Source organism: Nothobranchius furzeri, chromosome 12 (genome assembly GCF_043380555.1).
Source record: "Nothobranchius furzeri strain GRZ-AD chromosome 12, NfurGRZ-RIMD1, whole genome shotgun sequence".
NCBI lineage: Eukaryota > Metazoa > Chordata > Actinopteri > Cyprinodontiformes > Nothobranchiidae > Nothobranchius > Nothobranchius furzeri.
In genome coordinates, this window is record NC_091752.1 from 4131394 (window position 1) to 4146374 (window position 14981).

At 44.9% G+C, this 14981-nt stretch overlaps 1 protein-coding gene across 4 annotated transcripts in view; it reads left to right on the top strand.

Annotated features, from left to right (window-relative positions):
* Positions 1-14981, top strand: part of LOC107375399 (arginyl-tRNA--protein transferase 1) — a 91604-nt gene that overhangs the window by 76042 nt on the left and 581 nt on the right. For all 4 annotated transcript variants that reach the window (XM_070542158.1, XM_015943891.3, XM_015943890.3 and 1 more), the window contains 2 exons: positions 7856-7976; positions 14878-14981. The exon at positions 14878-14981 is cut by the window's right edge and continues 581 nt beyond it. In XM_070542158.1, the coding sequence (XP_070398259.1) occupies positions 7856-7976; positions 14878-14981 (225 nt within the window). The remainder of the gene's footprint in view (positions 1-7855; positions 7977-14877) is intronic.

A 14981-nucleotide genomic window follows, 5' to 3' on the forward strand; every position in this document is an offset into this window, starting at 1 on the left:
TGGTCCAATCACAGCGCTCTATCAGTTTGGTGGTCCAATCACAGCGCTCTATCAGCTTGGTGGTCCAATCACAGCGCTCTATCAGTTTGGTGGTCCAATCACAGCGCTCTATCAGTTTGGTGGTCCAATCACAGCGCTCTATCAGTTTGGTGGTCCAATCACAGCGCTCTATCAGTTTGGTGGTCCAATCACAGCGCTCTATCAGTTTGGTGGTCAGGATGTTATTGCGACTAAGCAAAACGAAGATGGTGGCAGCTCGTTTGAAAAAGCTTTGGCATCAACTTTGGACCATAGACTTGGGCTTTTCTTTGAGGCAAGAGCAGATGTTCACTTAAGTTTATTTAGAAACGAGCATTTTCGTCCTCTGTGATGTATGGATGGCCGACTGCCCTGTTGACCAACATCTGTTGCAGTGAGAATGTCACGTCGTTTGTTTTCCAACAGCATACGAAATCCGTTTTATAGACAACTGTAGATTCCACCTCACGACTGAGAGCTGCCAACGGGTCGTGGCCAGACTATGTATTCACATACATAGGATGGCTTGCCAGGTTAGCATTCTTCCACATCCACGTCCCAACATTTCGTTTTCCAAGAATTCCTCAATCAGCTTCCAGCATTCATGCACACTTTGTGTCCCAACATGCTCCATGCTTCTTTGCTTGTTCCTCACTCATTTCTGCTCATTTCTCACACCTCCGATGGCACCCAAGTTGACCTTTTAGAAGTCTCTTTGCTTTTTTCCATCATTCATTTTTTTCTATGTAAATGAGCCTTTAAGAGCTTATCAGTCATCTTCATCACCTTCACATCTGCCTGGACTTGTGGGCAAGGGGAAGAATGATGCATGGGTATGGACTCCGACTGGTGTGTGTGTGTGGCAAAGAGAGAATTTAACTGTGTGTGACTATAAACAATAAATCCTGTTTTAGAAACCTTCATCCTGAGACAAAAACGGTGCTTTTTAAAGACAGTTTTCATGATTTTCTGCTTTTTAATTTTTTGAAGTCCTATAATGTGTTTCTGGTTTACTGACAGCACGTGTTTAAATTACGACTTCTCAGATACGTGGATTCACTGTAAGTTTCCTCCATTTTTAAATTCTGTATGGGTGTTTTCTCTATACAGGTGCTGGCCAGTAAATTAGAATATCATCAAAAGGTTGAAAATATTTCAGTAATTCCATTCAAAACGTGAAACTTGTACATTATATTCATGCAATGCACACAGACCAATGTATTTCCGATGTTTATTACGTTTAATTTTGATATTTATAGGTGACAACCAATGAAAACATCAAATCTGGTATCTCAGAAAATTAGAATATTCTAAAGGCCAATGAAAAAATGTTTGTTTCTCTAATGTTGGCCAACTGAAAAGAATGAACATGAAAAGAATGTGCATGTATAGCACTCAATACTTAGTCGGGGCTCCTTTTGCCTCAATAACTGCAGTAATGCGGCGTGGCATGGACTCGATCAGTCTGTGGCACTGCTCAGGTGTTATGAGAGCCCAGGTTGCTCTGATAGTCGTCTTCAGCTCCTCTGCATTGTTGGGTCTAGCGTATTGCATCCTCCGCTTCACAATACCCCATAGATTTTCTATGGGGTTAAGGTCAGGCGAGTTTGCTGGCCAATCAAGGACAGGGATACCATGGTCCTTGAACCAGGTGCTGGTGGTTTTGGCACTGTGTGCAGGTGCCAAGTCCTGTTGAAAGGTGAAGTCTGCATCCCCATAAAGTTGGTCAGCAGCAGGAAGCATGAAGTGCTCTAAAACTTCCTGGTAGACGGCTGCATTGACCCTGGACCTCAGGAAACAGAGTGGGCCAACACCGGCAGATGACATGGCACCCCACACCATCACTGACGGTGGAAACTTTACACTGGACCTCATGCAACGTGGATTCTGTGCTTCTCCGCTCTTCCTCCAGACTCTGGGTCCTTGATTTCCAAAGGAAATGCAGAACTTGCTTTCATCAGAAAACATAACTTTGGACCACTCAGCATCAGTCCAGTCCTTTTTGTCCTTGGCCCAGGCGAGACGCTTCTTGTGCTGTTTCTTGTTCAAGAGTGGCTTGACACACGGAATGCGACACCTGAATCCCATGTCTTTCATGAGTCTCCTCGTGGTGGTTCTTGAAGCGCTGACTCCAGCTGCAGTCCACTCTTTGTGGATCTCCCCCACATTTTTGAATGGGTTTGTCGTCACAATTCTCTGCAGGGTGCGGTTATCCCTAGAGCTTGTACACTTTTTTCTACCACATTTTTTCCGTCCCTTCGCCTGTCTGTTAATGTGCTTGGACACAGAGCTCTGCGAACAGCCAGCTTCTTTAGCAATCACCTTTTGTGTCTTGCCCTCCTTGTGCAAGGTGTCAATGATTGTCTTTTGGACAGCTGTTAAGTCAGAAGTCTTCCCCATGATTGTGGTGCCTTCAAAACAAGACTGAGGGACCTTTTAAAGGCCTTTGCAGGTGTTTTGAGTAAATCAGCTGATTAGAGTGGCAGCAGGTGTCTTCTATATTCAGCCTTTTCAGAATATTCTAATTTTTTGAGATACCAAATTTGGAGTTTTCATTAGTTGTCACTTATGAATATCAAATTTAAATGTAATGAACATTGGAAATACATTGGTCTGTGTGCATTGCATGAATATAATGTACAAGTTTCACGTTTTGAATGGAATTACTGAAATATTTTCAACCTTTTGATGATATTCTAATTTACTGGCCAGCACCTGTAAATATCTGCATTGTATGAGTCATTTCTGGGTTTTTTGTGTCTAAAGTGGATTTGCAACTATTAAAATATGAACCATTTGTTCAGAGTTTCAAAATACATTTTAAGCTAGACAAATAGTGTAACCTAAATGCAAAAATTTATAAAACTATAGTTGCTTACGTATATGAATTTAAAGCACTTTAAATAATTGTTTATAATTATTTGTATTTTTCTTTAAACAAAAGAAAAATTTGATCTTTTGTGAAATTTGGGAAATAAATTGATAAAATTACTTAAATTTGTGGAAAAAAATACCTCTTTTGAAATAACTTTGACTTAAAGAATTTCCTCCAAGAACAGCTGATCGACCCTTACATCTAGCTATTAGTTGTCAGTATGTGGTGGTTATTCTGATATCGTATAAATCTGTCATATGTCAGAGATATGAAAGGCTTTCCAGGCTTTTCATGTTTTAAATAATTTTCTTGAGCCAGTATGTGCTAAAATGACCCTTAACAGGTTTAATGAAAGACCACTGCCTAATAGCACAATACCCAATGACCAGCATCTTTATTTTGCAATGCTTGAATAATATAACTTGCAGGAAATGTTTTTAATTAATTCATTTCATCTTGGGTTTTGAATTTTCCATCTGTTTGAGCTTCAAGTCATTGGACTTGCCCTTTTTGCTTATCGACTCAAGTATCTTCTTGTTCTTGTAAGGTAGGAGGACCCTCTTGAAAACAAGATTTTTTCATCACAAGTGTTTTTCCCTCCTAAAGCACAAGTCGATAAATAAAATATGTGCTAATTTGCACCTGATAGACCCTAATTATATCTTAAATGTGAAATTTGTGGTGAGTTTTAGAAACTAGACGGTGATGGAAGTTTGATTTACAAAGCAAACTGTTGTGATTTCTGCCAGACAAGCTGCTAAATCTGGTCAGTAAAGATAATCAACGTTATTTTTAGCCACAGCTTGCGGACGACGTGCTCTGTGGACTTCCTGGATGTTATGAGCTGGCTTCGGGGTTCAGGGCCTCTGAACTAACCTGGGGATGAAAAAACCACAAGTCTGACACACACACACTGTGGCAGCGAGAGATTTATTTTTTCTGTTTCATTACTCATTCCTTTGCCTGGATCACTAAGTACTGGCTCCTTTCACAATCTTCATCCCATCTCCTTTTCTGGGGAGAGTTGAGGATTTGTGAGTAAGCCATGCCTGAGCTCTGCATCACTTTGATTGGGTCGAGCTGAAGGCTTGGTAAACCATTGTGATCATTGTGAGAACAGACTGAAGCCAGTGCAGATGCATGATCTATATGACTGTAATGTGAAGCGCTTTCGAGTCCTCCAACTTTACAAATGCGCCGTTATTTTTTTACTATCAGCAAAACTATCATTAAAATGGGTTTTCTGCCATTTTCATTAAAGTTTCTGTGTAAAACGTTTCTTCCTGAATATGACCTCTGCAAAGGACAGTTGAGATTCAACGATTTTAAAGGAATAAATTAGTTTAAAAAGTTTTCATTGTCACATCTACATATGTGGCCCTGAACTGCACCAGAGATGGCAACGTTCAACTCAAATAAATAATAAACAAAGATGGAGAAGCAAAAGTTTAAAGATTAGTAATCTGGTCGCAGGATCGTTGGTGCCTGTCATGGTGGCAACCCCCCAAACCCGCTGGTAGACACCGGCGGTTAGGGATGCTTTCAAGCTGAAGAACGAGTCCTATCAGATCTTTTGGTCTGTGGGACTCCAGAGGCAGCTGATGGGCACCGGCAGTCCAAGCGGAACGTGGCTCGGTTGGTCGCCGAAGCAAAGACCCGGGCATGGGTTATACAGCAAGACTTCCATACGGCTTAGAGGAGATTCTGGTCCACCATCCGGCGCCTCAGGGTGGGGGGGGGAGGCAGTGCGCTACCAACACTATAGTGGGGACGGTGTGCTGCTGACCTCTACTCGGGACGTTGTGGATCGGTGGGCAGAATACTTTGAAAAACTCCTCAATCCCACCGACATGTCTTCCAGTGAGGAAGCAGAGTCTGGGGACTTTGGGTTGGCCTCTCAAATCTCTGGTGCTGAGGTCACTGAGGTGGTTAAAAAGCTCCTCTGTGGCAAGGCTCCAGGGGTGGATGAGATCCGCCCGGAGTTCCTTAAGGGTCTGGATGCTGTGGGACTTTGGCTGATGCGGCTCTGTAATATTGTGTGGACATCAGGGGCAGTCCCACTGGACTGGCAGACCGGGGTGGTGATCCCCTTATTTAAAAAGGGGGACCGCAGGGTGTGTTCTAACTACAGGGGGATCACACTCCCGAGCCTTCCTGGTAAGGTCTATTCAGGGGTTCTGGAGAGGAGGGTTGGATTGTTAAACCTCAGATTCAGGAGGAGCAATGTGGTTTTCGTCCAGGCCGTGGAACAATGGACCAGCTCTGTACCATTAGAGGGATCCTGGAGGGTGCGTGGGAATTTGCCCAACCAGTCTACATGTTTTTTGTGGATTTGGAGAAGGCGCTTGACTGCGTCCCTTGGGGGGCCCTGTGGGGCCCTGTGGGGGGTACTCCAGGAGTATAGGGTACCAGGCCCTCTGATACGGGCTGTTAGGTCCCTGTATTACCGGTGTCAGAACTTGGCCCACATTGCTGGCAGTAAGTCGGGCTCGTTCCCAGTGAGAGTTGGACTCCGCCAAGGCTGCCCTTTGTCACTGATTCTGTTTATAACCTTTATGGACAGGATTTCTAGGTGCAACCAAGGTGTGGAGGGTATCCGTTTTGGTGGCCTGAGGATCAGGTCTCTGCTTTTTGCAGATGATGTTGTCCTGTTGGCTTCATCAGAACGTGATCTTCAGCTTTCGCTGGAGTGGTTCGCTGCCGAGTGTGAAGCAGCTGGGATGAGAATCAGCTCCTCTAAATCTGAGACCATCGTCTTGATTCGGAAAAGGGTAGAATGCCTTCTCCGGGTCAGGGATGAGGTCCTGCCCCAAGTGGAGGAGTTTAAGTATCTCAGGGTCTTGTTCACAAGTGAGGGAAAACTGGAGCGTGAGATCGATAGGCGGATCGGTGCTGCATCTGCGTTGTACCGGTCTGTCGTGGTGAAGAGAGAGCTGAGTCAGAGGGCAAAGCTCTCGATTTACCGGTCGATCTACGTTCCTACCCTCACCTATGGTCATGAGCTTTGGGTAGCGACCGAAAAAACAAGATCGCGGATACAAGCGACCGAAATGAGTTTTCTCCGAAGAGTGGCCCTTAGAGATAGGGTGAGAAGCTCGGTCATCCGGGAGGAGCTCGGAGTAGACCCGCTGCTCCTCCACATTGGGAGGAGCCAGTTGAGGTGGCTCTGGCATCTGGTCAGGATGCCTCCCTGGTGAGGTTTTCCGAGCACATCCAACCGGGAGGAGGCCTAAAGATAGACCCAGGACACGTTGGACGGACTATGTCTCTCACCTGGCCAGGGAACGCTTTGGGATTCCCCCGGAGGAACTGGCCCAAGTGGCTGGGGAGAGGGAAGTCTGGGCCTCTCGCCTTAGGCTACTGCCCCCGCGACCCGACTCCGGATAAGCGGATGAAAATGGATGGATGGTATTGCAGCGTGTGAAGTGTTGGGCTGTTTTAAGTCGGCAGCAGTCCACTTTGAAGTTTATGGCCTAAACAATCTTAAACGTAACCCGTCCAAACCAAATAGCTTCTGTCTTCCAAACCAAAAGTTTTATAAATTAATCAAGAAAAACATGGCAGCCACATTCTTTGGTCTCGTCTATACTCAGACTAGTGCTTGGCTAACCAATCCAATGAACAAAATGGCTGTTTCTCTAAAACTGTCCATTCATGAAGCAAATGATTTGTCATTTTTACAAGAAAAATTCTTCAGAAAGCACAAAAATTTCTTTGATGTTTCATTCATTTGAAATGTTTTGTCCCCTGCTCCTCTTTTTGTGCACTTGGGTTGAGTAAATGTGCAGAAGCACGTAAAGCAGGGCGCGTGTGTGTGTGTGTGTGTGTGTGTGTGTGTGTGTGTGTGTGTGTGTGTGTGTGTCGCTGCAGCGAGGCAGGTCGAGGGCCATTGTTGGATATAGAAGTGAAGCAGAGTGTGGAGGTGTGGAGCTGATTGTGCAGACAGGTGGGTGTACGATGGATGTACGTGTCTGATGCAGCAACCATCCATCTTTAGCTGAAGTGCTTCCCTGCGAATTCTTTACTTTTTCTCCTCCGAGTCGGTGTTCTGTGATTTTGCTGCTCCAGTAGTGACGATGATTCGTGGAGAACTCTCTCCTCTCAATGATTTCATGTTTCTGAATTCTGAACCCACCTCATAGGTTCTCATGGCATCACGACCTGCATGTGGAAACGGGCGGCAGCCTTATCAGCTCTATGGGAGGATGTAGGACATCATCTCTTATTGGTGGCATTTTTCAGCTTTTGTGATATTTTTTTTTTCGTTGTTGACCTCTGACGTGTATAAAGTGGTCTAGAAATGCTCAAGCTGTTTTACAGTTTAATGTCATGTAAACTTCGAAGTGAGTGCATGTGTGTGCGTGCTCGTGTGTGTGTGTGTGTGTGTGTGTGCGTGCTCGTGCGTGTGCACGCGTGTGTGTTGAGGCAGTACATCTGGCCGGTTGCAGGCGCCTGCCTGTTTACAGAGCTGTCTCAGCAGTTTGTATTTGTTTGGAGCTATGTGATCGAACACAGGGCTCTGATAATGCTGTCGCTTCTCCTTCCCTCCTTTTTCTTCATCCAACGCCTTCACTCGTTTTTCCCTCCCTTCTTCCAATTCGCCTCGCAGCTGCTTTTGTTCTGCTTGGTTTACTTTCCATCCAAAATGTTGGGTCAGCCACAGATTTGTACCCGTTACCCGAGCACACAGAACAATATGCTGGTGTGTTGACAATTGTTGCTCAACACTCAGGAGCAGATGGAACAAAGAGAGTTAACAGAGTGGAGTTTGATCCATGGCCCGACCTCGGGGTCAGTTTACATTTAGTCGGACCTTTTTACTCTGACGGCACATCGCCAGCGTTGGTGGGGATGGTTTTTATCAGGTTAATTAATCTAGTCCTTTACTACTAAAGATAATGGTGTTCTTCATCCATGTAAACTTGCTCTAAGACTTATTTGTTTGCCTCTCTTATTTTCCAGGGTCAGTACAGGCCCGCAGACCTCCTGTGCCCAGAGACGTACGCCTGGGTACCAATAGAGCGATGTGTAACCAGACTGGATAACTCCCACTACGCTCGTTTAAACCAGGACCCTGATGCAGGTACGATTATACGACACTGTCGTCCCATTTTATTCTAAAATACTTTTTTAATGACGGTGAACAGAAAACTTAAAGGTTTGTGACATTAGTTTAATTAATTCATTTGCAGTGGTCTCTAGTAGGAATGAATGTCAATCTCTGGGGGGAAAAGCTTGGGTGGGCCTGTTTCAGGAAGTAGCAGAAAGCCACATCAGAGGAGAGGGGTTCAGTCGCCACTTTTGGGGTCTTATTTCCTGATATTTGGACATCTCAACTCTGATTGGCTAACAGCAACGAGGCGATACCACTGACTCTGTTTGCGCTGCAACGTTGATGTTTTATCTCCTCAAATAACACAAGCCTGGAGGAGTTCTGCTGTGTGGTGGAGTTGCTAATGCTAACGTTAGCTTCTACTAGCCACGGCGTTCTCTGCTGTTTCCTGGACGCTAAACCAACAACAGCCTTCCCCGTCGTGAGTCGAGATGGGTGAGTCCATGAGTGTGACGTAGATCTGTCAGGATCTTCTAATCCAAGAGTTTCACCGTCTGTTTTCTATCAGAAGCTACTGCAGGAGATCGGTGTAGGAGACTATTTTCATGACACACTCGGAGTGACCCGTTATGACATAAAAATTTATTTTTTTTTAGCTATTTTCACTTTAAAGGAAAAGTTTCCTATTCCCCTAGTTTTTATAATCCCCTAGTAGTCAGGTACGGTGTTTAGATGGGCCGATTTATTCTGGAGCTTTTAATTGTTGATGGGAGATCTTTATCCTGAAGGGAAAGACCTTAAGTACTCTTATCATTTACAGCTCTGGCATTAACAGCAAGTTAAACGCTAATCCTCCAAGTAGGCTAAAACATTTCTGACAACAAAAGGTCCCGCACTGGCCTCCTAAGCCAGGGATCGTGGGTTCGAGTCCCATCTGGGGTGGGAATGCTGCTTTTAAACAAAAATGACCTCAGTTTGCCCAACAATTCTGTGATCAAAATTCATTAAAAGAAAGAAAGAAACCTTCTAATAATACTTTATTCACACTTATAAATTGAAGCTGTTAAAGTTATGTTCAGTATCCCGCATCATCACCATGGCCTGTGTGTGTGTTTGTTTCCGTGGTTCTTCTGGTTCCTCCAGCTCTGCGTGGCCGGGGTTTCATTTCAAGTCGATCGTCGAGTGTTTCATCCACCTCTGTAGCTAAACTTGATGGTTAGCGTCCCACGAGAGGTGATCCAAGTCCCAGACGAGACCCGCTGGAAACTTGGTGTCCTAATGAGTTTACACAACTCTTTCCTAACATTGATTACAAGCCTGCTGCTAATGTCAAGGCTTCTAATGCATCATTCTGATGTCTCACACACACACACACACACACACACACACACACACACACACACACACACACACACACGCAGCACGTCTCAAACACTATCAGTGTTTGACAGAGAGAGAAGTCAGGGCATTGTTCGCTCAGAAGTATAAATATTTGCGTGAAACCCTGACCCGTGTGAGCCGTTGTTGGACGTTGAGTGTCTGGAAGGTTCTGACCCAGATGCACACGTTACACGTCGTTTACATGAGCTTAGATTTGTGCAGTGCCTTTTGAGTGACTGGAATCCATCATAGCTGGAGTGGTGGTGGCCTGATGAGCAGCTTTTGTTCTTATTAGGTTATTAATAATTTACTCAATCTTATCTTGAACCTCCTCAGTTCAGAGAAATGGGGTTCACATCCTTCAACCATGTCTCTGGAGTCACACAGGACCCTTCAGCTCCTCTGAAGGGGCCCCTGTGATCCTTTTCCACCACTTCAGATCAACTGGGTTAGTTCCATTTCCAAACTGTTTCCACTTGTCGTGGTAGTTGCTGCACCCTTTTCCAGTACCTGCTTCCATGGGGTTCCAAGGTACCAAGCCAGGCCGAAAATGCCACATCAAACACTGTTGGCCATTGATTGCTAGGGGGTAGAGTCACTGATCGCTCCTGAGAGTTTCACCTCACTGCTGCATAGGGCTGTAGCGAAGCCTCGACGACGTCGACGGCTCGATTCTAAAAATTTGTCGACGTCAGATCCGGAAGTCGACGCACCGCGCCCACTTGTTGCATCCCCAGGAGTTTGTAAATAGAGGAGGAATCTGTCTGTTTTTCCTCTAGTTCGCCCTCTTCTCCGCCTTCACTAACATCTCCGCCAAATACCGAAGACCCGGAACAACGTCCGTCCACTACTAGATTATTTTCCTGTTTTGCCCGCCTTCGTCTCCCGGCAACGGACAACAACTTCCGGGGTCAGATGCGCTGCTTCGTCTCTACCGCAGATGTAGAACATCACCGGGAGCGTTCCTCCCTTCATAAAGGAGTTTCTTTCAGACATTAGGAGAGCTGTTTTTGTGGCAGCAGTCTCTCCTCCGTGCTGGTCTGTTTGCTGTTGGGTGTTTTTGTTTTATTTAAACTTGGTAGCTTGAACTTAACGTTGGTAAAGCTACTGTTAGCATTTTCGCTAATAGCTTCTTGCGTTGGGATAAGCTGTTACGTTTTGGTTTAGAGTTCATCTTTCTTGTGGTGTAGATCTCCCTTTTATTACATTTAGAGTGTTGTGGGTTTTTGGTTTAGTTTAAAATATCACCTTGGGTTTGGTTTAACCGCCCAGTTTAGAGTTTGACTTTTGGAGATCCTTATTTTGGTCCAGAACCCTGTAATCTTTGCCCAGTGGGACATCCCTAGTTATTTGTACTTTTGTTTTAATTCCCCACAGGCAGAATTAGTTTTATTACTCCCAACCTGTGGATGGAAAGGTTTATGTTTTTTTATAGTTGTAAATAAACCTGATCATCATTTTAACTTTTAAATCCCGTTATTGTCCCTTCCTTTTTGCACACGAGCCAAACTCCTCAGGAAGGGTCGTAACACCACTCGCCTCACGCACATAAGTGACCAAATCGAAGCAGCATGGAGACACTCCGTCTCCAACCACCTCTCAGGCAGCAGCCTGCTCTCCCAAGTTCTACATGTCACCAGAACATAACCAACCGCAACACAATAAAAGCAGTGTTATACAAAATGGAAGGCCTGTAGTGTTTATTCTCTTACAGTAACAATTTATCACTTATTTTGAGGAATTTATTTGAGATTTTCTGGTTTTTGTTAATTGTGCAATAGAAAAATAATTATTAGATTAATTTTCTAAATAGTCATTAGAATAGTCGACTATTCGATAAAATAATCGTCAGAATAATCGTTTTAAAAATAATCGTTTACCCCCAGCCCTACTGCTGCAGACTCTTCTTCTCACACAGCGGCCCTCCACTGGCCGTCCTTGTTGCTAACATGTCCTCCTGTGTGCTGTTGGGTTTTTGCGTTGCTCACAAATCTATCACGCGGCTTTTCTTGTGTACTGTTCTCTAGGAATGGGCTATAACGACTAAAATCCATATCGCAATATATTGTGAAGCACGTGCAATAACATTTTATATTGGGATTTTGTTTTTCTTTTGTTTTTTGCAAATGGACTTTGTGAACAATCTCACATACCACATGAATAACAGCAGAGAGCACAACAGAAATGAGGAAAGTTTATAAAACAGGGCGCGGAAATGAGGTGGTTGGAGCTGTTTTAGGAGGAAGACTGGGATGTGAAATGTTTGAGGCATTTTCATAACAAAGTTAAAGGATGTTCTTTAATTTCCTCTTCACTGTTGGGTCAGAACCATCGATTCTAGCATGAGCTCAGTTTAGGGTCTTCCTGTCAAAAAGAAGCCCTTTCAGACTCATCATCTCGACCTTTTCCTTTTCAAACCCAAGCCCTGCTTTGGATCTCCAACACCGGGTCATAGGAAGTGGTCGTAACCCGACGGCCCGTCTTTGACCAGCGTCCGGTGTTGAGCTGGTTCTGTGAAAGTCTGAGACCGATAGGAACAGAGAGGAGAAGCGTGGCGGGGTGCTGAGGCCCCTCGCCTCGGCCCTGACCCTCTACCTCCCCCGTCAAACCCCTCCTCTCTTCCTCCCCCTGACCCCTGAACCCTGATTTGATGGAGCTGCGGCCTCAGAGCGGCGTGCCACTGGATGTCCGGTCGAGCTCGACACCAACAGGATCTGGAGCCACTCAAAAGGAGAAGAGACTGGAGTGTGAAGACGAAAGGGAAAGCTGTTTAACTGGAGAGCGGATGTTTGTGTTTCCTCAAGTAGGAGGGAGAGTGCTGCCCTCTGTTCGGTCACGCCAAAACATTGAAAGCCTCTGTGCTCTGTAAAACGTTCCCTCACCCTCTTCACCCGCGTTTCACTGTCGTCCAATCAGGACGCAGAAGCTCTTCACGGTTCTGTTGCGTAACGCGTTTGGGTCTTTTTTAAAGGTTGGAACTTAACATGCTGCTGATTTTATTTAAAAGTCTGCACCGTTCTGTAGCTACGTGACTCAGCTGTTTCTACAAAGCAGTGGTTAGGGCCCAACTCTGTGGGGGGAACGCAGCTGGTAAAAAATACATGAATTTACAATGTGGGTTGAAAATTGTAGCTGAAGTATGAAAATATTTTTATGGAGATGGAGAAGCAGAGCTGTGAATCCCCGGGGCAGCACTCCTCTTTGCTCTACCTCTCTCTTGTTTAGGCACCATAACACCATATAATTGGGACTTTACTGACTTCATTAGTTGCTTTAAGGGTGTGAAAACTTTTTTTTTTGAGTGTTTCACAACCTCTTTAATTTGTGAGACTTAAAGAAATATATAGACATTTTTAAAGGAGTTATAGACGTATGAATGAATGAATGAATGAATGAATACCTCGTGAGTCAAAAGCGCTGAGGGAAAAGCTCTGGCGCTCCTGTTTCAGGAAACAGAAGTTAGCTAGTAGCCTGGCGAGCTATATGTAAACATATATTCTAGCCACGGGCCATTGAGCTCACCCAGTCATGGGCGTCACACCACCCACACTTTTCCCGTAGTTTAGCTCAAAAATGCTGCTATCAGTCTGGTCCCTCTGTGTCTCTCTGACTGTGCTTGCCCTCTCCCCCTTCCTTGAATCCTGCACCTCTGCGCTCCGGCGTCATGTCAGTATTCCGGTCGGTTGCATCGTTGAAACGCGTTTTCCCACCGCTCCCGCGGTTCGCTCTGGTTTTGGTTGCTCTGTTAATCACCTGCTGCCGATGAGAGGATTTCTCAATGGAACAGGTGAGCTGCTGCCAACAAGCTTCAGTTCCTAGAAACACGTTCTGTTCCCAGACTGTAGTGAGCTGTTGTTTATAATTTTATAATTAATTTGAGGTGAGGGTTAGGGTTAGGGTTATATATATATATATATATATATATATATATATATATATATATATATATATATATATATATATATGAGAGATCTCAATGCCCACACTTGTACAAAGCTTGCTATGCACTGCCATCTTTGTAGTTTTTCTCTGTGGCAGCTCTAGTGTAAAGCCCATCCAACAAACGTAGTGCTGTGATTGGTGAGACACAACATTGATCAGGCCAATGGTAGACCTTCTGAAGCTACAATGGAGCGTAGCTAAACCGACCTGCACAGCTACATCTCTTTGCTATGGTTGGTCTAGATTTCTTGGCCACTTACCCGATGGCGTGGGGGGACGACAACAACAGGATTTGGAGTCTTAACCATTATTATTCATGAGATGCAAACATCTCGCCTCTGATTGGTTAACAGCAAAGCAACACTTTTTCTGCCAATGCTAATCGTTAGCTTCCACTGGCTGAAACGTGCTCTGCTCGCTCCTGGTTGCAAAGTCAACACAGCCTTTCGCGGTCCCAAGTCAAGATGGGTGAGTCCATTGATGCTGATTTTCAGTGTGACGCAGATCTGTGTGGCTTTTTCTGATCGGAGCGTTTCCCCGTCTGTTTTCTGTCTGTGGCTAATGCAGGACATTAAAGGTTGAAGACTGTCATCATTCTGCATACATGTGACCAGTCATATTTAGGAAAAGGGTATTATACGCAGTTATTTACAATTATAAATACCATCGGCAAAAGTAAAAAATAGCAGGTTTGATACTTCCAGGAGAGAAAGGCACGATGACCAGGTGAATGGTGTAAAACTGAGCCAAATGCCCTCCTGTAGCCAGCTTCGTGTTGCATTCTGGGATGCTGGAGGGCATCATTAGTAATCCTCAGTAGCTACTGATTAGCTTCTAGCTAGCTGAAAATAAAGCCAGGCAACAAGATCGGTTACCTGACAGATATTTGGACAGATGACTAAATTCAAGAGTTCAAGTAGTTCAAATCCATTTGTGTTATTTTATTAATTTGTTCTTTTTTCCCGTTGTTTAAAGCCGTGACGTCTTCAGGCTAGCATACAGGCTAGCTATTTGCTAATCAGTCCTGTTGATGTTAAGCTCCTATTTCTCCAAACCAAGCCAGACAGATGAGCAGGACAAACATCTTTGAATTCTAGTGAGTAATGAAAAAAATCCTACTTTTCTGCTTTTGTCAAGTCATTCAAACCTGTTTAAAGAATGTGTGGGTCAGGTTGGCCCGGCCCGCCGCTCCCTGCTGTGCCCCGCGTCTCCTCTTGGCGCCGGCTGTTTGCAGCTTGGCTTGGTGTTCCTCTCCTGGAGGCAGTGGTGAAAAGTTTAGAATTGCAGGTCAACATTTTTCACCTTTTTTTCCATCCGACTCTCCAGAGGACCGTTCATGGTTTAAACACACACTTCTAAAGATTGGCAGCGTTTTACTGGTATGATGGGAGCTGGCAGCATACGACGCGGGACCCGAGGAGCGTTCAGCAGGGTGCGGGGCTGTGAGACGCTAACTAGCCTGAACACACTAACATGAGTCAAGCACATGGGAATTACATCTTCTTGGAATAACGATTTCTCCCTGCCAAGTCACTTGGAGGTCAATTTAACATAAAAACAATTTGAATGAGTCTACGCTGTGTTTTTAAACGAGCCTGCTTTTGTCTAGGAGATGCTCTGGCGCTGAAGGACGTGGGCAGAGTTCTGGTGCTCTACAGACGGACCGTCATGCCCTACGCAGCCTACACCCGCAAACGGAAAGGCCCCAGCGAC